This window comes from Patiria miniata, unplaced genomic scaffold (genome assembly GCF_015706575.1).
Source record: "Patiria miniata isolate m_02_andy unplaced genomic scaffold, ASM1570657v1 HiC_scaffold_16, whole genome shotgun sequence".
Taxonomy (NCBI): Eukaryota; Metazoa; Echinodermata; class Asteroidea; order Valvatida; family Asterinidae; genus Patiria; species Patiria miniata.
Window position 1 is genome coordinate 14,909,524 of NW_024037054.1, and position 21,970 is coordinate 14,931,493.

At 42.5% G+C, this 21,970-nt stretch overlaps 1 protein-coding gene across 1 annotated transcript in view; it reads right to left on the reverse strand.

Moving 5' to 3' along the window:
• LOC119723087 overlaps positions 1–21,647 on the reverse strand; it is a 30,208-nt gene extending 8,561 nt beyond the window's left edge. Inside the window, exons 1-22 of the mRNA XM_038193599.1 lie at positions 21,508–21,647; positions 19,792–19,836; positions 16,802–17,337; positions 16,346–16,547; positions 15,706–15,943; positions 14,950–15,220; positions 14,198–14,326; positions 13,698–13,861; positions 13,106–13,336; positions 12,444–12,684; positions 11,832–12,158; positions 11,221–11,424; positions 10,591–10,811; positions 9,836–10,039; positions 9,266–9,469; positions 8,797–8,951; positions 8,204–8,555; positions 7,403–7,655; positions 6,750–6,981; positions 6,187–6,449; positions 5,699–5,984; positions 133–5,018 (exon numbers count right to left, since the gene is read on the reverse strand). Coding sequence (XP_038049527.1) covers positions 133–5,018; positions 5,699–5,984; positions 6,187–6,449; positions 6,750–6,981; positions 7,403–7,655; positions 8,204–8,555; positions 8,797–8,951; positions 9,266–9,469; positions 9,836–10,039; positions 10,591–10,811; positions 11,221–11,424; positions 11,832–12,158; positions 12,444–12,684; positions 13,106–13,336; positions 13,698–13,861; positions 14,198–14,326; positions 14,950–15,220; positions 15,706–15,943; positions 16,346–16,547; positions 16,802–17,337; positions 19,792–19,836; positions 21,508–21,553 — 9,690 coding nt within the window. The 5' untranslated portion in view covers positions 21,554–21,647. The remainder of the gene's footprint in view (positions 1–132; positions 5,019–5,698; positions 5,985–6,186; positions 6,450–6,749; positions 6,982–7,402; positions 7,656–8,203; positions 8,556–8,796; positions 8,952–9,265; positions 9,470–9,835; positions 10,040–10,590; positions 10,812–11,220; positions 11,425–11,831; positions 12,159–12,443; positions 12,685–13,105; positions 13,337–13,697; positions 13,862–14,197; positions 14,327–14,949; positions 15,221–15,705; positions 15,944–16,345; positions 16,548–16,801; positions 17,338–19,791; positions 19,837–21,507) is intronic.
• Between the last annotated feature and the right edge of the window lie 323 nt (positions 21,648–21,970).

A 21,970-nucleotide genomic window follows, 5' to 3' on the forward strand; every position in this document is an offset into this window, starting at 1 on the left:
TACTTCAGCAAAGTTTTATACATTGATTAACTATGAAACCCCAAATAAAAATGTAAAACTTGTGTTAATACTCCAAGAAAACTTTAAAAAATAGGTTTGCTCTATCAAAGTAAAAATGAAAAATAAAGTTACCTCCATCTGGTGGAAGAGGGTCATGATGAACTCATCACCGACTGCATTCAGGTAGTTGTCTAGGCAGAGGGAGCCTCGGGATGGGATGGTCACATTAAACAGCAGGTGCTCGTTATCAGAAGACTGCCTCGTAATGAGCTGATACTTGTTTCCCATCAAGATGAGGTCAGAAAACATCTCTGCTTCTTGGAAGAAGTTGAAAGCATTGTCCACGTCCAGGGTAGTGCGGATGCCTGTGGCATACATCGGGGAGTTAAAGAAGATCCAGGTGTTACCTATGATGCTGTTAAAGACACGCACACCACGGAACTGGCTCAGGGTGATGGAGGAATTCTGACCAGCAGTGAAGTAGTCAGAGACCAGATCCCAGACAAGGGTGGCATTGGCTCTTTCAAAGTGGGTCAAGTTGGTGAATTCATGCAGGCCAAAGTCAGCGTTAACATTCAAGTTGGCAAGAAGGCTGTTTGCAACTGTGGAAAAGCTGCCATTGATGCGGTCGAAGGTCAACAAAGTGTTGATGTTGTGAGCCTCAACACCTCCCTTCACTATAACATCACCGATCAGGGTGCTTGCATTGACACTGCTGGTGGCATTGATCTTCTGGAAGGTGATGAGAGATGTGAAGTTGTTCATCTCGAGGGTGTGCAGCGTGGTCAGGTTAGCCAGTCTGCTGGTGAAGTTCAGGCTGACGTTGCCCATGATGTGCTCGAATTGGCCAACTCCAGTCATGTTGCGGATGAGCATGTTGGAGCCAGTAGTCAGATTAGCCAATTTGCTTGTCACATTCAGACTGGCATTTGCGATGATGCGGTGGAACCTACTGAAGCCTGTCATGTTGTTAATTTCCATGCTGGCAGAGCTGTTAAGCTTGGCCAGACAGCTGGTGAAGTTCAAGCTACCATTGGTGAAGATTCTGTCGTACACCATCAAACCAGTCATGTTGTTCACTTCCATGCCTGTGCCAGCAGTCAGATTGGCCAACTTGCTGGTGAAGTTGAGGCTGGCATTACTCAGCATGCGGTCGTACATCATCAGACCGGTCATGTTGTTGACTTCAGAGTTGACTGCAGTGGTCAGGTTGGCGAGCTTGCTGGTGATGTTCAGGCTGGCGTTGTTGATCATGCGCAAGAAGCGAGCAAATCCGGTCATGTTGGTGATCTCCATGTTGGTGGCAGATGTCATGTTGACCAGTCGGCTGGTGAAGTTTGCACGTGTGGTACCATTTAGAAGCTCATACTTGTTGAAGCCACTCATGTTCCTAAGTTCCATGCTGCCGCTGGTCGTTAGGTTAGCCAATTGGCTAGTGACGTTAGCTTCAATAGTGGAGTTGATGCGGGAGAAGTTCAGAAGGCTGCTAAAGTTGTGGAAGCCAATGTAACCCATAGCTGTGGTGTTGATGAAAGGGGTACTCACGTTAGCCTTGGCTGTTGCGTTGATTCGCTCAAAGGTGAACAGCTTGGAAGAGTTGTGGAACTCAACTGCAGCCTCACCAGATGAGTTGATGAACCTGCTCTTCAGTGCAGCAAGGACACTGGCATTCACACGGGAGAAGTTGAACAGGCTTGAGAAGTTGTGCATCTCAATACCAGCCTGGCCGGTGGTGTTGAAGAAAGGAGTGCTGAGGTTGTTATTGGTGGTGGCAATGATGCGCTCAAAGGTCAAGATGCGAGTGAAGTTGTTGAATTCAACATCAGTCTGGCTGGTGCCATTCACATACCTGCTGCTTGCATTGGCGCTGTTTGTAAAGTTGATACGCTCAAAGTTGAACAAGCTGCGGAAGTTGTGGAAGCCAAGCTCAGCAACATTGCCGACAACTCCAAGAGGAGTGCTGACATTGACACGGCTAGATGCATTGACACGATCAAAGTTGAACATCTTCCTGAAGTTGTTCATCTCCACACCATGTTCAGTGGTAACATTGAGCATAGCACTGGAGACGTTAACGGTGTTGTTAGCACGGACAAGGGCAAAGTTGTACAGGCTTCGGAAGTCATTGAATTCAGCAGCAGAAGCGGTAGCCACCTTTCCGATGAGAGAGGAGAAGTTAGTGCTTGTGCTACCATTGATCAGATCAAATTCAAACATGCTGCGGAAGTTGTTGAACTCCAAGTTGCCAATGTGGGTCAGGTTCATGTACCTGCTGGTGAAGTTTAGGAGACCAGTATTATTGACCAGGCGGAAGTTGAACAGCTTCCTGAAGTCATTCAGATCTGAGCTTGCATAAGCTGTCAAGGTTCCCACCGGGCTGCTCAGGTTGTAGTTGACGCTGCCATTGATGCGCTCAAAGTTGTACAGGCCATTCATCTGGTTAGTCACCTGAGAGTGGACAGCAGTCAGGTTGAAGAAGCGAGAGGTCATGTTAGCTTCCTGTGTCAGGTTGGTAAACTCAATCTGGAAGAGACCAGACATGTTGTCAATCACTTGGTCGTGCTTCAATTTCAGCTCCCCAAGCGGTCCCTTGCCTTCATAGACGATGGTGGCATTAGCTTTCTCGAAACTCAGGACATCACGCATGTTGTAGAGACCATAGAACTGTGTCAGATTCATTACAGTGATGGGGGTAGTGATATTGGTTAGTGTATCCAGAGAAACAGACTCAAACTTCTTCAAAGATGCGAAGTTGTTCAGCTTCAGTGCCCTGTGTTCAGTGACATTCATGAGACGAGACTGGACCAGAGACTTTCCATCGTAATTGAACTTCTCAAAGTTGAAGAGACCATAGGAGTTCTGCAGAATCAGATTGCTGAGGGTGGTGGCATTAATGTAACGAGCAGTGACATTAGCAGTGAGTGTGTGGTTGATCTTTGCAAACCTCATCAGACTCTCGAAGTTGTCAAGCTCGATGCCATTGTACAGCTCAACATTGCCCAGGATGCTGGTCACATTTGTGGCCATCTTGCTGGAAGCCCTGTCGAAGTTGAAAAGACCTCTGGAGTTGGTGATCTCATTATCAAAGACATGGGTTGCATTGAGGATGCTGGTGTTGACAAAAGTGTGGTAGAAAGCTGTGATCTTGTCAAAATCCATCAAGGAGCGGAACTCAGCAAATTCAACACCGGTGTTTGTGGTCATGTTGCCCCACTTTGTGTGCAGAACAGTGGAGAATCCGCTGTTGGCATTGGTGAATTGAGTGAGGGACCTGACATCGTCAAGGATCATGCTGTAGTCAGTGGTCCAATTGACCCATCGGGAGTCAATCCTGTGGCCAAGAGCAGCATCGATGCTCCTGAAGTTGAAAATAGACTGGAACTCATTCAGCGAGATGCCAGAGTATGTTGTCCAGTTGCCAAGGGAAGTGTTAGTGCTGTGCTCGACGACTCCCATCACCTTCTGGAAGTTGAATGGAGACCTCATTTGATGGAGAGACAGCTCTGACTCAGTAGTGGTGTTGTACCAAAGTGATTTCAGGTCATGCTTGGCTCCAAATACGGCATCCTGAAACTCGAAGAGAGACTGGAAGCTTACGAGATCCATACCAACTCCAGCAGACCAGTTGCCCCATGTGGTGTTTGTATTGTGCACAGCAGAGGATCTCACCTCATCAAAGTTGAAGAGAGAGCGAACATTGCTGATCTCAAAGCGACCGGTGTTGGTAGAGTTGGCCATGGTGGTGTTCATGCGGTTACCGGCTTGCAGGTAAATGCGGTCAAAGTTAAAGAGGGAGCGGAAGTTGGTGAAGTCAATGATGGCATCGTTGGTCCAGTTGGTCAAGCAAGAGCTCATCTTGTTCTCCCCAGATGCATGGATGCTATCAAAATCAAACAAGGAGCGGAAGTTGCTGAGCTGAAGGAGACCACCAGTAGTCATCACAGACCACGGAGAGGTGATGTTGTGGGTAACTCTACCGTCTATGAGATTGAAGTTGAAGAGAGAGCGGAATCCTTCCATGACGTAGACAGCCCCAGTTGAGATATTCGACCAGCGAGAGGTCATGTTGTACATAGCCCCAGCATCAAGACGCTCAAACTCAAATAGGGAACGGACGTTTTTCAGGTTGAAGTTGGCTCCGGTGGTCCAGTTGGTCAAAGTAGAGTTGAAGCTGTGGTTCAGCCTGGTGGTGATATCATCGAAATTGAAAAGAGAACGGAAGCCGTCAAACTTCATGCCAGTGACCAGGGTTGAGTTGGCCCACTTAGAGGTGGCGTTGTGCATGAAGAAAGAATCGATGGCATTGAAGTTGTTAAGATTGACAAAGTTGTCAAAGTGAACCCCAGAATCCATGGAGGAATTCATCAGTGGGGAGGTGAGGTTGTGCTTCAGTCCTCCGGTGATTCCCTCGAATCGCCAGGGTCGGTTCATCCTTGTGATCTTGAAGTCACCATTGACGGTGAGATTGGCAAGACGAGAGCCAAACAAGAAATCATTCTGGACATCTACCCCCAAGTTGCTTGGGTCGACCCTGAGGATGCTGATAGTGTGGTTACCAGTCACCTCTGGCATGCGACGCCCCTTGACACGGTAGCTCAGACCGCTCCTCCATCCCTCCTCATTCAGCAAGACAGATGTGTTGACCCTCAAGCCAGATCCACATTTAGAGCGGTTCACCTCAAACTCAAAGACGTTGTAAATGAGGTTGCCATCAACAGCAAAGGAGTTGTCCAAGGTGAGGTTGACAAGGCTTGGTGTCTTGGCGTGGACGGTGTTGATCAGCTCCAAGCGGGAGCTGCGAACACTGTTCACAACGTTAGTGGTCATCTGCTTCAGACCCTCCCAGTTGAGCTCCTTGGTCTTGTCGTAGGCATCCACGGCAAACTCCTTGATGTGAACAAGTCTGAAATCCCTGATGGGGCCACTGGGTGTCAGGACATTGGTTGTAGTGGCCTGGAGCCATGGGTGGTACAACATGGCATTCAGGGACAAAGCATCACGGCTGAAAGTCATGTTGGCTGTAGAGGGCACAAACAAAAGAAAGAATCCTTGTGAATTAACTATAATATTGAGAAATCAATCAAACTACACCTTACCTCAAAATTGAGTGGTTCTACTGTAACGATACCATAGGAATTGGAACAATGAACATTGCATATCTCCTCAAAGGAAAAGCACCATGTTGGAGCAACTGAGTCGGTGTAACAAGCCCCCCCCCCAAAAAAAAAATATACTGGAATTAACTTTCTTTTACAGGGTGAGTAAAAAGAAAGTGACCCAATTAGAACAAATATTTTTAACAATATGTGGCTTGCTCCATTTCATAAAAATAACAATTTATAACAAAATATTTTGTCATACTTTTATTATTCAGCATCATCTTTAAATCATGTTTTAAGGAAAAGAAATCCGAACGTCTCTCTCTTCAAAATGGATTTGGAGTCAGAATTTGATTGTTCCCTCGATGAAGTTAATTTTTTGCCTTGTTAAACTAATGAATTATATTTCAAAGAACAATTTCCTGAATTTCCCGTTTGGATAGTGTTATATACGTTTTTAACGTTTATCCGCTATCAAAATGGGAAGAAAAAAAACCAGGAAAACATGGTCTGTGTCATTTCAAATGACTCTTTTTACAAGGCTGTTTGTTTATTTGTTAAAGTTCCATGAACTTTGCAACACTGAAGATGATTCTCACCAGTCTGGGTCATGTTGAGCAGATCGGTGTAGGTGTTGTTGTGGGTTGTGTTGTAGCCGACAACCCATCCCTTGACCTCATCCTGGTGCAAGGTGACGTTGAAGGTGTAGTTGTAGACTGGGGTCAGGATGCGGAAGGAATAGTAGTTGCCATTGTCGGTGTTGCTGACCAGGTCAGAGTCAAGGACCAACAGGGGCTGCTCATCCAGCGTCATGGTGGTGTCATTCAGGTGGATGATGAAGTCCTTCTCAGAGCTCAGGATAGCACCCTGGGTAGTGGTCTTGAACTGGAAGGGAAACAAAATTTGAGGATTGATATTAATAATCTTGGGAGAACCATGCATTCAAAAGTATAGCTATGTATCCCCAATTACCACAAAAAGGAATCACTTCTCAGCTGAAAACCGTAAGAATAATCAGGTGACAATGCATGTTTGATTGGGTTTTGAATCTTGTTTAAGTCCACAAATTCAAGATCTTTCTAATTACCTTGAGGGATGGGACGGTGGTGTTGAACTGGGTCCAGTAGCTGAAGTAGTTATTGGCCAGGGGAGTCTCGTTGGCAACGCGGCCGCTCACGCTGAAAGTCAGACGCTCCTCGCTGTACGGGCGGGGCAGACTGACATTCAGGTAGGCCATGTAGATGGCGGGCGTGGGCTCACTGGCATCTACGGTCTCATTGCGGAGGCACAGCTCAGTGGAGACATTATAGGAGATTGTCGTGGTAGCGAAGGCCCTGTCACCGTACAGCTCTACAGGTAGTAGAAAAAGGCCAGAATTTTGTCAATGAACTACAAGTTGTTTACCTCAATCAGTTTTAAGGTCAAAAACATTCCAGCAGTAGTAATGCCACATGTTAACATTCATCTTCCACAGTGTTTTTGCTTTACCCTACAGTTATATCTTCAAACTTTGATAGCTACAGTTGTCAGCAATTAATGTAAGTAAGATCAGGAGAGTTCATTGAAAAAGCTTCAAATTTGATGGATTTGTGGCAATGGGAAAAATGCATCCTGCTAAAGGGCTAGAGTAATGACTACTACGCTACTCACTCATGAAAGACCAGTCCTTGTAGAGCTCAAAGCCAGGCTTCAGGACTTTTTCGGTGGTCTCGTAGCCCAGAGTGATGGTGTTGTTGAGCTCCTTGGGGCTGAAGATCATCTGGTGATCGTAGACAATGGCCTTGTTGTGACGGATCAGGGAGATCTTGAGGTCCTTCTGAGTGTGGGTCTGGTCCAGGATGGTATCCACACTGGAGACGGTGGAGTTCAGGATGGAGATGTCCTGCACAGAGTGAAATCACAAAACGAGAAACGGTCAATTTAAGCGCAGTTTTTTTGATAACTACTTTCATGAAGTTTTATTTGTTTACCATTTTATAGCCCAATAAAAGTGTTTGACATACACTGTTTAATGTGGGCCAAATAACTTGCAAAAGATGTTTAATGTTTTGGGCTGCCCGGCGGTTGCCCGCTGGCATGAAGTCACAGAGCACATGGTTTAAACCTATTAAAGAGGAGCTACTGAAATATTGGCTATAATATCTTATACTTTTACAGACTCAAAAATACACATGATTGTATGTCTTCACAATTTTGTGATGATTCACTACAATAATATGAGATTCTATTTCCATAGTTTTAAGCACCTATTTTTAAATGTGAAGCCAGGAGGGCGAGTTACAAGTCCCAAAATGCAATCTTACCAGAAGGCTGTTGTTAAACTTGAGCTCCATGTCGTTGTTGTAGTTGTCCTGGTGTCGTTCAATGTGGCTGGTTGCCTGCAGGTTCTGCTCGAAGACGCTCAGCAAGATCCTGGAGTCGGAGATCCTGCTCTCGGCACTCAGGTCCTGCTTGTTGTACTCGATCAGCGCGGTGTTCTGACGGTACTTCTCGTGGTTGATGGTGTAGCCGTACTTGGGGAAGAGGATCTGCTGGTACAGAGGTGTCTCATCATCCCTGAAGAATAAACAAGAACATGAATTTTCTATTATTCAAATACGTCTAATGCAGTTTGAGACTAAACTTTTACCAATCACGTTCTTCTTTAAATTTCCTTCACGTCTCCCGATTACTTATTAAATCTTGAATTTCTTTTCATCTTCACAAGATTATATCTTGAAAGATATATAGCTTCCTTGACATTGCCAGGTAAATTCTCTGTCTAGGTACGATGAGGATTTCAACTAGATGCTTTTTTGAATCTAAATTAAAACCAGGAACCAGCCTATTAATTTGACTGCAACTCGTTAGGCAAAACTTTGCTTTATTCCTTACATGGTCCCTGCATGTTATTGAAAGTGCATATGAACCAGTGAAAGATAACTGCCTTCACTTGCCCGAAGTGATAGGTTTAACAGTGCTGTTTTTGGTTATTTCTGTAGTTTGTGTACTGTGCAAAAGACCTACAATTGTAGGACGTCTTTTGAAAGGACCACAGTTCAAAATAATTTATCAAAATTTGAATGTGAGATGTAATAAGTTTCAAGTGAGGATGACCCACTTACCAGTAGTAGTAGTTGGTGGCGCTAGCTCTCCAGTTGTTAGCAGTGCTGACGTACTGTGCAACGTTGGCAAAGTACAGGTCCATTACCGAGGCATTGAAGACTGCGGTGTAGTTGGTCTTCTCCAAGGTGGTCACGTTCTTGAGAGTGGTGGAGATGGAGGCCTTGTAGTCTGGGCCGGAGGTGGCATTGGCGACCAGGTGGAAGCCAGAGGTGAACGTCGACGGGTCCTTGAGGTTAAGAAGACCGGCGAAGGCATAGGTCTGGAGCTCAGGGATGGAGAAGTTCCACTTGGCCTCGTACTTGGCACGATTGAAGGTGATGAGAGACGAGATCTCTCTGGTCAGTTCCTCGCCTGTAATTGCAATTAAGTGGATGTTGAGCTTTATTTCCACCACAGACTACATCATAAGTCGAAACCTTTAGCTTTTAAAAAACTTAAGATACATTAACAAACCCTATTGGATTCCATGTTAGATTAGAAAAAGGATAAGGCCACAGTACTAATTGAGCTTCCAAGACCTTTTGCAGGAGATGCTGGAATGGATAAATGGGCTTCATCCAACTAGAAATCAAACTCAAGAACTATTTCTTACCAGGGGCAGTGAAATTGACCAGGATGACATCGGTAATCTCAGCCGGGTGTTGGCTGGGCTTCCTCTTGGCGATCATGCTCAATGTCTTCTTAGCCGGGCTGCCTCCCTTCTTCAGCATCTTGTACTGGAACTCCAGGGTGTATGTCTTCAGAGCCCTGCAGAAAATTCACACAATAATACATAAACAGCCAAAGAAAATGCTGGTATTAAAACTGTGCAATCAATTGGGTTGAGTTACATTTTTGAGTATCATTTAGAAAAATGACTTCATTAATCAAGTTTCATTTCAAGGGTTCTGTAATGCTATTTTTTGTTTGATCCTATGTTTTGAAAACCTTCACCAGAGACTGTTTAGTAGCTAAACTCTCTAATTTCCTTAACTCTCTCCCAAAACTTTTATGCTTCCAAAGTTATAATCTTGCTCTTTTTCCCCTTCTTGAAAAAAATGGTAGTATCCAGTAATACTCACTTGTCGGTATTGTCTAGTGTGATGTTAAAGCTGCTTGGGCCCGTGATGGGGAAGCGAGGAGCCATGTCGACATAGCTGGCATTGGGGTAGGCCCAAGCGACACAAAGGTCAACACCCAGAACCTGCTTGGTGACTCCAACACATTTCTTGACTTCCACGCGGTCCTGTTGTACGCCAGGGATCCACTGGATGCCACTATCAGGCCTAGAGAGGATCGACAAATGGGTAAACAAGTTGTTGAGAAATGAATTTTTGTCGGTGACTTTTTTCTGCTTTAACCATGTTTAAGCTAATTAACCCTTTAGCCACTGTAGCACCTCAAACTGCCCTGCCTATTACTCAATCTAGCGCCCCAAACCGCCCGCGCACTCTATGGGTTTATTGGTTTTTCAGTGAATAAACACAATGTAATACAATGTAGTACAATAAGGGCTGAAGTACTTCTAATAAAGTTATATAAAGAAAAATCCTAAAGATAAACTCTAAACCGTTGGGCAACCCACAAATTTGGTTTTGTCACAAACCACTGAATAGATTTAATAACTCAGCTGAAAAGTGGAAGATACTTACTTGATCAGGAAGTAGTTGGTGGAGAAGTTGAAGAGGTTCATGGGTCTGTCAGTGTTGTTGAGGTTCAGCTTGAGGTGGGCACCATTCAGCGTGACGTTACCCTCGATGTGTGAGGCGTGGTAGGCCGTGGCGTTGGCCAGGACGGCAGCCTCACCCAGGATGGGCACGTTGACTCCCATGGTACCGATCACCTCCACAGAGGCACTATAAAAAAGTTTTAAAAATATAAAAACCCATAAATCTAGTGCGAAAGATTTGCAAAGGAACTGGAAAATGGTTGACAACTGAACTGGTATGTCATTCGGACATGATGCCACCAGCGTTAACTTGGAACGATCAGGAATTTTTTGCATTTTAAAACAGCCCTTAAAAATACTTCATTAAGCCATAGGGATTTGAATGAATATTTGTAGGTTGGTTTGATCCTTGTTATTTTCTACATGTGTCTTTCCATAAATTTGGGATCTCATTTTTTTCTTTTTTCCTAATTTCATCTGATATAAGATTTTGATAATTCAGGCCACACAAATAAAAAAAATAGTTTAAAGTCAATTTTAATGACACTTGCATGGCAAATTACACAGGTCAGGTATACCAGGGACACAAAAAAGTCACACTTTTGGACCCTAACTTTATGGAATGACCCATAGATGTGTGTCTGAGGTTGATTCTATGAGAGGAGTGTTCAATAGTATCCTATAATGTCCAACAACATCCATTTAGATCACTTATTCTCCGTCCGATGTATGACATACCTTGGGCTGATCCTGCCAGAAGCATAGGCCTTCATGGTCATGGGCTCGAAACCCAGAGCAGCGCGCATGCGCAGGCTGAGCACGGCGGTTCCGTTGACTGAGCAGTTGAGAGGCAGACCAGCGCTGGTGGGGATGATGAAGTCGCGCTCCAAGAAGATGAAGCTCTTAGTGATATTCTTCTCGATTCCGTCAGCAACATTGTCCATCAGTTCCTGGGCATACTGGAGCAAGAAAAATTCATACAAAAATCTGTAAAATTCATGCGAAATCTATTTTGTTTACATTCAGTCATTCTCCAGTATTCACTAATATTTGAATCTATCCTGTGTTGGGTCCTTCGGAAGGGCACTCTTTAAATAGTGACAAGTGTCGAATAAAGAGTATTGCTCAGAGCAAGTATCTTTTACGTCTTGGAAAGGACTGGATCGTCAGAGGATTTTTAAAAATGACATTGAAAGAGGATATATGCGTTCATTGGCTTTAGTTTTATGGCTCTGCCTTTGTCAAAACCAATTCATTCAAACAACTTTCCTAATTAATGAGTGAGTTATTGTGAGGGGGTCGAAGAAATGCAAAAAACAAGCTGTGTATTGCCATCTAGCTCAAAGGCAAAACTAGAGCTGCGCTCACCTTCTTGGCCACAGTCTTGATGTTCTCAACGCTGAAGTTCAGCTTGGGGATGATGGACTTGATGTCCTCCAGGCTGACATAGCCCAGTTCGTTACCCAGCATCTTGATGTAGACGGAGGCATGGGGCATCTGGGGCTCCTGGGGGATCATGTTGTGGATCCTGTTCAGCTTGTCCTCAAACTCAGCGGGCAGGGCCTGTCGGAGCTGGATCGGAATCAGAGATTGGTGTTTATGACGACAGCTTAAACGATTTCACTGAATATTACTAACCATAAATAATAGTTCAACCTACATGTAAATATAACATGCGCGTTAAAGTTGACCTCTTGTCAGGTATTTACAAGATGCACTGCTTTGCTTGCTTTGATTTCTGCAAGCAGAAACTATCAGAGTATGTTGCATTCTCAGATGCAGATGAAATGCAAATAAGAGCTTTTCAACCCGAAAAGCACCAAGTGTTCACTGCTTATGTTTAATAAAATCAAAAAGGGCAGTGTTGATTTGAAGAATATAGATCTATTCTGTACTTTAATTAGAAAGTGCTGGCCTGGTGATGCCAAAAAAAAATGCAGGTTGAATTTTGAAAAGACCAGAGCAATCTCTCCACTTACGATCTCATTCATATGCTCGGTCATTGGACTCTCAGTCGCGGGCATCCCAGTGGGTCTGGTCAGGCTGAACTTGTCCAGGATGGTTTGCTTGGCTTCTCTCAGCTTGGCCAGGAGGAGTTCGTTCATATCAGCCCACGGGGTGCTGCGGAGCTCCTCGATTGTGATCTTAGCCTCCTCAACCAGGAAGGTGTAGGCCTCCCAAATCTTGGACAGGATCGTGGTGTCCATGTTCTTGAAGAGGCTGCCCAGGATGTCATCAGGGTAGTAGCCCATGGGGCCGAAGAAGGCTTCCAGGGCTGGCTCAAAGCCTTGCATTTCAGCACCAGCCTGGAAATAACAAAAATAGCCAAGTCAGTACAATTAAGACATCATACCTTTTGAAAAGGGTCTTTTAAGACAAAGGAAAAATATGCCTTGTCAGAAATCCTAGATCTCCAAAACGTTTTCACAAATCAACAGTTTTGCAGTTCACGAATGAAAAGTTTGCATGTAGTCGTTTCAAAGATTATGATGTATGGTGGTGCATGCTGTGTACATTTCACTTTAATGAAGACTCTTCGTTTGATTCAAAATGAAGTACAGTATTTTGGAGGGAAGCAGAAACCAACCAACCTCAAAGAGGTTCCAGCTCTGTCCGAGGACGTTGATGGTGGTGTTAAGCATGACGTGATGAGGCAGGTAGTGCTCCGGGTTGAAGATGATGTTGGACTCAAGCTGCGTGGCCATGGTCTTGTTCAGGTACGGCACAGTGATGGCCTTGGACTTCTCGATGTTGCGGGAGTAGCGCAGCGGATCCTTGGGGTACTCTGGGAGTTGGCGGTTGCCCATGGCAGCGATGAACTTCCTCTTAAGGCTGCGGTTAAAAAATTGGGATTTTGTTCTTCATCATCAAAAAAATCAATTTGTGGTCATCAGTTGTATACCCAGGTGAACATTGAAAATTACAGAGAAAACCAGTTCAACTGGAAATTAATGACTGGGTTCGAACTGGTTCAACTGGTTTTGACTGGTTTAACTGATGGTTTACCAGTACAAAACCAGTTCAACTGGTACCAGTTCAAAACCAGTGCAACTGGTTCCAGTTGAAACCAGTTGAAGCAGTTGAACTGGTTTCAACTGGAATTTTCACCTGGGTAATTTCAGAACTTAATGATCATCAATAATTAATCACTGGTTATTTCAATTTCTGATATCACAAACATTTCATTGATCAAGATTGACTGTTTAATGGTCTGTTATCATCGAAATGGATTATTATTTTTTTGTTTACTTACTCTTGAACCAGGGGCTCCTCAGACTCCAAGACATTCTCAATGTGGGAGAAGACGAAAGCCTTGACCTGCATGAGAGGCTCGTTCAGCATGATCTCAACGATGGCTTCCAGGTCGGTCACGGAGGGATGGCTACGCATGATCATCAGGTAGGCAGCGATACGAGAGTGGACAGACCTGGAGGAGTCACCCAACACTTCCTTCAGAGCATTGCGGACTCTCTTCTCATCAGTGCTATAAAATAAGGAACAATTCATGAACCTCAAAATGTTACCAGAGCAACATTCGATGCCTCTTGGCAAGTTACATTTGAGAAATTTCACAAAAACAAAAGTACCAAATAAATCTATATTTCAAGAAAATAACTTCAATCAAAGTCTTATTTTTTTCGCATAGCAATAAAATTTCCTTAAAATTTGAGTTGAACAGTTTGAATTGAACAGTTTAAGAAGGGCATGTAATTTGAGTTGAACAGTTTAAGAAGGGTATGTATTTTGATACCTGAGACAGGGTACATCAGTGAATTTTATAAACCTAACAAAGAGGTTTGAGTTGGTCTAATCACTGGATACATCATAGGGTGTGAATGTTGTACCTTGGGATGTTGAAGCGACGGAATGCCTGGATAGCAGCCATGGTGGTGTTGTGGTGCAGGTCTTTGCGGGCAATGCAATCCTTCAAGCGAGGTACAATCTGCTCCGAGGTGTAAAACTCATCGCTGTCGAACTTCTGGACGGCCTCACCCATGTTGCCAATGCTCTGCAGAGATGAGAGACAAACAGCTTAGACTTTTGAACAGAGCATCTCCCAGACAAAAAGGTTAGTTTCCATAACCTAGGTTTGGTCTATTAGCTCACCCCACCAACAAGCTAAGAAGATTTTTGTTCTGAGAAGTTGTAATCTTGTACAGATTTACTTGTATCATCTGAAACAAAAACAACATCTACCCCTGGTGTGAACTTTTGGATTACATTAACAATACAGAGTCGCAGTCTCACTTTAGACAGGAACTTATAACAATGTGACCTGAGATCACGGCAATCCCCAAGTATGTCTACAGGGAACATGACCAAGATGTCGGAAGCTGAAACTCACCTTCAGGGCCAGGAGAATGCGGCGATTCTGCTCAATCCTCTCCTCTCCTTGGATCTCATCCGGGATGGAACAGTCTCTGCCGAGCATGTCACGCACCAGACGGATGGACTCCTTCAAGGGATCGGGGAGCTAATGAGAGAAAAGGAATATTCAAAATCTTTAGAAAATTGCATCTTAAATCAAAAAGTGAAAACTTGCTCACAATTGCAATTAAAGTTTCTAATTTGCCTTGTCACGTTGTTAAAACGTTGTCATGTGGATTAAACCATACTAAAAATGTTGGTGTAATTTAAAAATATAATTTGATCACCATGCAGAGACATACTCCCTTCTTTTTGTAATTGAATAGGTCATACATTCTCTTACTTAACACTGTCAAAAAGGTAACTTAATGAAGGCTTTTTCTAGATTCTCTTCAGGAAAGATTCTCTTTCAATATTTCAAATTCCCCCATGTGTATAGTATTTGTGGTTGTCCAATTGTTAGTTACTTCAGTTTGTTTAGCAAGGCATTTCCACATTAGCCCCCGGATTCAGAACATGTCTCCATATTTTTTCCTTTCGATATACTGTTCCTTCTCAAGTCATTATTTTTTGTTTAGACATATTATGCATTACTTCATTTCGCTTCAATGTAATTGCATTATGGAAATAAATGTTGACTGAAATTGACTTGAATAATGCATTCACTCTCAGTCATGGAGCAAACAAGACATTTTAGCTTCTCCTTTTTTTCTGTCTGTCACTGCTTACCCTGCGAGCATCTTGCAGCTCAGCCTCTTGCTGGATGTAGTAGTTGTGGACCATGATACTGAGGGGCAGCAGGACGGACTGTCTCTTATGGGTCTGAGCAATGCGCAGGCTCTCCTCGATCAGGGTCAGAGGAGGGTACTGGCGGAAGGCCATGACGTACATGATGGCGTCGGAGATGGGAGATGGTACGGTCTCGTCAATGATCAGGTCATTCATCACCTTGAAGCAGGGGATGCTGCCGCACTGCAGAAGAGCGTCGTACATGTAGGTCCTACAAACAGGTAACACACATAAAACTAACCAAAAGTTGTAACAGTGGTTTCTGTTTTAACAGATATTGCCTTCCTAAAGGGAAGTTGAATCACTGAACTTTTAACAACCGAATAATCATGTTTTGCAGGACAATTGGGACAGCATCAGTATTTTTTCTTCTGTTTGTATCTGTTGGACAGCGTACAAGGGCTTTCAATGTCTTCTTTCTATGTTGTAATCGACAACATTTGTAATCGAGGGCATCTAAAATGATTACAGTAATGTGTTTGGCTATTCCTGTTAAAGTAAAAGATTGTGCGTTTGATCTTCTGTGATCTGTACACACCAAGAATATATTTACATGTTACTAATATCATTTTTTTTAAGAACACCCAATTTCAAGCTCAACACCCTATTTCAAGCTCATCTTCAGAGGTGCTAGCTGGGGCTTTTTTATTGACACCATGGCTCCATAATGAAATGGAAGTTGAAGCCTTTACTTACTTGGCAATCTCCACATCTTGGCTTCTGACATTGTCAAAGAACTGCTTCAGAGTTGGGTAGTTCAGGGTGCGGAGGTTGACCACAAATTCACCGAAGAGGCGGGCCGAGTCAAACTGGACTTCATCAAGGGAACCACGGACAAGCTCATCCAAGACGGCAGCGGCATGCACGGCACTCTCAGCGGCAGACTGCTGCTGTTCCTCGAATTCGTACATGAGGTCCTTCTTGATCATTGTGTCTACGAGAAAAAACAGGCAACACATTCTTTTTGTGAGGGATAACGTAAATGGTAATAAACGACTGGTGTAACTTCAGCATTGAAAACATCAAACATTGTATTGTGAGGAACTGTGTAGATAATCATCAAAATATGTGATCATTTATTCACTATAGATCATATATTTAATATTAGAAAACAACAGTATTAAAGAAATTTGAATTAAGTAGAGAGGTAGAGACAAGATTTAAATGTTTGGAGAAACCAGACAATAAAAGCTAACATATTTGTGGTATTTAAAAAGTCTGTCTTGAAACTCTTAATATTTTCTGCTTTGGAACGTAATTTGGATTCAATATAATAAATTCATTGAGGCAAATTCTAAACATTTTTCCATTTATCCATCCTCTTCGAGATACTCACCCTTGAGCTTCAGGATGGAGTTCATCTTGGTTGTCTCCTTGAACTTGAGTTCCTGCTGGACGAAAGACATGACACCACGCTGTCCGTCATAGCTGAATGGATTGAAGACGTGGCTTTCCCTGCAGTTAACCTTCTTGACGTTGTCGTCACGCAGCTCGTAGCTGCACACCCTGGTTGAGTTGATGAAGTTGTTGGCAATTTGCTGAAAAAAAAGATCATGAGTTAGGATGGATTGACTGGTTTGAGGAAGCTATTAAGCCTCAGTGATGTTTGATCAACTAGCTGTTGAAAGTGAAACTGTTTGAATTGGACATCTAATTTATTTGAATATTTACTGTTCTAGTGGAAATAGTTGAGAGTTCTGGACCTCACAAGGTATTGCATTAAAGACATCTGCTAGAAAAACAGTGTTGACTTGCTTGAAAGCTACGAGAAGATGACATGATGAGGACATACCACGCTGGTGAGGAATGAAGTTGGGGAGAGCGTAACAGCCTTCTGTTGGGGACGGCTGCAGTTGTTGAGGTCAGTGGAGATGGAGACTTCCTGGGCGCGGCCAAGCTTGGAGCGGTCGATAACCACGCGCTTGGAGGTGCAGTTTCCGTTGACGGTCGTCTCAGAGACGGTCGTCTCCTCACTGAGATCATGCTGCAGCATGCTGACGATACCCCTCTTGATGTTCAAGATGTGGACGGGTTCGTCCTGGTGGGCGTACATCTCGACCAGCTTGCCATTGTCCATTCTCAACACAACCTCGTGCTCGGTCATTGACTGGGAGAACTGCCTGTTGTTGGGTAGGCGGTCTCCCTCAACGTTCTTGAGATTGCATTTCTCAGTCTTCAGGACCAGCATGCAGTCCGAGTGGGCCTCTATTAAGACGTCGCAGTCGATGTTCATGCCGGTGACCTCATGGCTGGTGCCCTGAATCAGGGTGGATACTGAGGTGTCGTATTTGAGTAGGTAGCTGGAGCCGGACTCGAACAGCCTGTCGCCTGGTAAAAAAAAAACCCAAATCAAAACGACAATCAGTACATGAGCAACACATCATCATTAACCGTTGCATAATTATATTATGCCATTTCTGCATCTTTAAAGTTGCACTCCCAATGTTAATTTCAATGTAAATGGCTATTGTTCTAGCAATACAAAAGCTATTCACTTTTAATTGAGACATCGAACAAAAAAATACGTCCATATTTCATTATGGAATAAGTACTTTGCAAATTTAAGAATATTTGTGGCCTTACAATAATTCATGCTTATGTGTTATGGACACAAAAGCAACCATAATAAAAAGTATAATTTCAGAGGGTTGAAAATGCCCAAAATAGAAAAAAAAAGTAGTTTTTTAATTAAAAAACCATGCAAATTGAAAATTGAAAAAAAAAATTCAAATGTACTGAAGAGCACGGGTATAGAAATACGAATGTAAGCGTCCGTTGACCTTCTCGATCAACCACCACCACCACACAGGTGTTTAATACAAAGAAAAAAGTATCAGAAAGCGCACACAGATACTGACTTGGACCAAGTTTAAACTTAAAAAAAGGCCAATTAAAATTAAATCCACCTACATTTGTGTGAAGGGACAAGTATACATCAAACAATAAAGACAAGAAGTAGTCTTAAATTCACTATATCTCAACAAGTTTGGCCACTGACCATGTCTTAGTTAGTATTAAAACAATGTCCAAATACATCCCGTTATCTGATTCGTGGGTGTTGATCACATGTCATTGAATTTATAATCGTCCCAACCCCCGGCCCAGCTGCACCGCAAAAAAACCCAGAAGTTCTATTTCATGGTAAACAGAAGTTCCATTGCACGGTCACACGATTGGTGGCTCTGACCAATCAGATGACGAGGATTTTTTTTCAGGTGTTGTGTAAAACAGATAATGAACGTTTCACATTAGTGCAATGGAAAGAATAATTTTGTTCGGTAACAGATGGATGGGTCTATTTCACTCAGCTTCGCCTTGTCACCTAATGAAATTATTCTTACCATTGCACTCATAAACTGCAGCAGTAACAAAAATGCTTATTTTCTGTGGAAAACTTAGGGTTTTTTGCAGTGGGGTGTTCAGAGAAAATAAAAGCGCCAAAACAAATCGATCTGTGATTCCTAAATTTTCTCATTAGATGCTCCAGAATGCGAGAAATTGTTGGGCTAAACATCAGCTTAACAACCCCCTTCCAAATCGGGACCAGAGGTGAATTAATTTTACTTTTCACTCAGTTGAAACAGACAGGGAATGTGCAGCACCTACGGACTATATCTAAAATCTTTCACAAAAGAAGACTGAGAAATGTATCTTAATGTTCAACAAATTCATAAACACTTTCATTTTGAAAATCAAAATTTTTATCCCAAAACGAGCCAGAAAATACATGAAAAAGACAGCAAATTGCTATTAACCTGGGCACAAAACACGAAAACACCTAGTTGATGACCACATGTTCGAAATGGCATTTTGAATTTCCCGCCAAAAATATCAGAGCATCAAAAGATGGACGTCATAAAAATCGTTCCAATTTCATATCTCTATCAACTCGTTATCAAGCCCCTTAAACTAATTAAAAAACCCTGAACTTTTTTAACTGGAGAGAAATTAAAAAAACCTTGACTTAATCGGAAAAAGTTCAAGAATTCCCTATCATATTAATCTTTTGGCAGAAGTCACCACCTAGTACTGATTTGAAACGAAAAGAAAATCTTTTTGGTAAACTACGAGATAACGGTGTACCGTTATATTTACCCTACTTAACTACCTTAACCAATTAACTTTATTGGCCATTGTCAGCAGAAGTATTAGTTCCTGACTTTTGGAACCCTACTGATTAGCAGGGCTTTTGTTCCCAGCTGATCCTTGCTCATCGCGATAACGCGTATCAAAAGTCAACAGTGGGGATCAGCGATCTCTTTTTAAATCCCATCCACACCTGCCATTTAATCAATCTTTTGTTGGAGAAATGACACATCGTGAATGACAGTGCGAGTTTTTGAGGCGACCTCGAACAATGTGATTGCGAAATCTAGTAGCTGAACATTAATGTGAAAATACGCCGGCCGGCCGGCGATATATTTTTTTTTAAGGTTACCCTGTACTATTGTGTAAATAAAATATTCGCGGCCGGGAAAAGGCTACGGAATTAACAGATTTTAAACTCGCGACGTAGTTACAACATTAACTGCATACAGTGTCGTCGGCTATATTGCTCAAAAGACGAGGAATCAGACATTAATACATAAGGAATCAGACGTTTCATTCGTGTGTTTTCTTCTTCCAATATAACCCGGTTTTTGTACCAGATTTGTGCATCAACTAATAATTCCGAAGTTTTAACTGAAAAGTATTGAGTTCTGTTCTAGAAAAACTGAAACGGAATTCCTTTCGAAGAAAGAATACTGTCTTAGAAGATGAAAAACAAAAGATGTTACTCACTCATAGGAGGGCATTGCTGCTCGTCGCCCCTAAAGGCTACGGGCCCTGTTAAAACAAAGCAAAGAAAATAAAATCAATCTCAGGTTTTGTAAAATGTGATGGACAAAATTAGAATTTTTTTTATTGAAACAAAAATTAAGAAACTGTAGGATTAAATACTATTATTTCCCCCTTGATTCTATTTTTTTTTCTCAAGATTTAGGCAATCTTTTCGTTTTTTAATAAGAATACTGCGTGCCTTGTAGATTAATTCAGGCGCATCTTTTGTGGATTGTGGCCGCAAAGTAATTAAAGCGTATTTTCAGAGGGTTGACAAAATCCAAAAGTACTTTTCTTCCTTTTAAATTGTTCATTTAAAATCGTTAATTATAGAGCATCTTGAACCTGTACACTTTGTGTATAAAAGTTGCATCTAGTTCAATAGTAATATACAGAAAGACCACTTTTTCTCAAGCCTGAAGATTTGTATTTCTTTAGCTACTTCTAATGTCACTCCTGAGCACCACGTGCGCTTTCCAATATTCAAAGTCCCCCCCCCCCGCCAAACTCGTTCATTTTACTTCCCCAAGTACCCCATAACCAATAAGATTTTAGCATTACAACACTTTCTCTTACATAATCATTAACCGTTTTATGTCCCCTCCAGGAAAAAAAAAGGTAATGCAGGAAAAAACTATTACCAAATCGCTGTAACAATAACACGTCCATACAGAACTACACAAATTGATGCCCTTGTTCTTTATATTGACAGTTTTACGAGCTTATTTTGTAGAACAGGACCATTTTTTTTTAAAACAATAGTCAAATAAAAACTGGCCTTCAAAAGAGGGAAAAAACACAAAGCCATTTCGCAATAACTAACCGCAAACTTTTGCCGCCCGCGCCAAGTCAGCCCCCCGCGAAGCGATTGCTATTGGGCGCAAACATAATTAGCATACAATGGGGCCGGGCATGCGCAGTACTCAAGAGCGTACTGTTTATCAGTTGCCATTCTTTAGCGATCAGCTGGAGGAAAGTAAACAAGTTTATTTTCGAGTTTCAGCTGTTCCCGAACAAAGGCAGCGTGGATTCGATCAGCGCATGGAGAAATATTAAGTGGGAGAGCCGGCGCATTTTGACAGGAACAAAAACACTGCGGCAAGTAACATTTGCACAGCTCAAAATCTAGAAAACTGCAAGAAAAGACTTTGTGTGCTTTCGATCCTCTGTCCTTGCTCTATGCATAGAGCTACAAAAACTGGACACAGTTAAAGGGGCTGATCGTGATTCTAAAGTACGTGGTCCAACCATGGTCCAACATATTTCATTCTTATCGATAAACAAGGTAAAAAATACTATGTGACAAGTAAACTGAAGAAAATTGTTTAATTTGAAATAATAATAATTATCGATCTCTTACTAAGAGCAAAGACGTATTAAAAGTAAAATGTCACATTTACATTTTTTTGCAAAAGACATCGGAAAACAAAACAAAATACACACTGTTTGCAAGAAATAATGTTCTAAGATTATTTTCAGTTTTCAGGTTCAGCTGTATACGAAAGCCTGGAAAAGATATATGCAAGCACTGTCGTTCATTTAACATTGTGCTTGAGAATATTCACTAACAGCAAAATTCACTTAAAGAAAAAAAACCAGTTAATAAATGCATACATGAGACAAAAGAAATTACCAAGTCCATAATGAATAAAAGAAAAGTTTTGAGAGTGTACTCACAGGCCAAGGCGCTGGCTACCGTAAGGAGAAGGATGCAAAATCTCATCTTGCGGCTCCAATCAACAAGACGATGAAAAGTAAAATTGCCAGCTGACAGACCCGGCGCGCTTTATATACCCCGCCTTATCTCAACCCAGGGTGAATTATTGCAACACTTAGGACGATGGTTTTGAAAGTTCCTTTCAAAATCACTGCTTATACAGCATGTACATAGCAGCTGTCAGCGTTTTTTTTTTTTTTCTTTCGAGGTCTTGCATAATTACGTGAAAACTCAGCGATCATGATCTTTGGTCGTGCCCCGGTATTGACAGTAATTATTAACCATGGATTTCCCCCGGCATCCAATGGGAGGCCTGTTACTGAGCAAAGGGCATCCCTCGGATCGTCACTGCCGGAGCAATATACCCTCGCGACCCTGGGAGCTCCGTGTTGTTGACGAGCCATAGTTGGAGCATAGGTGAAG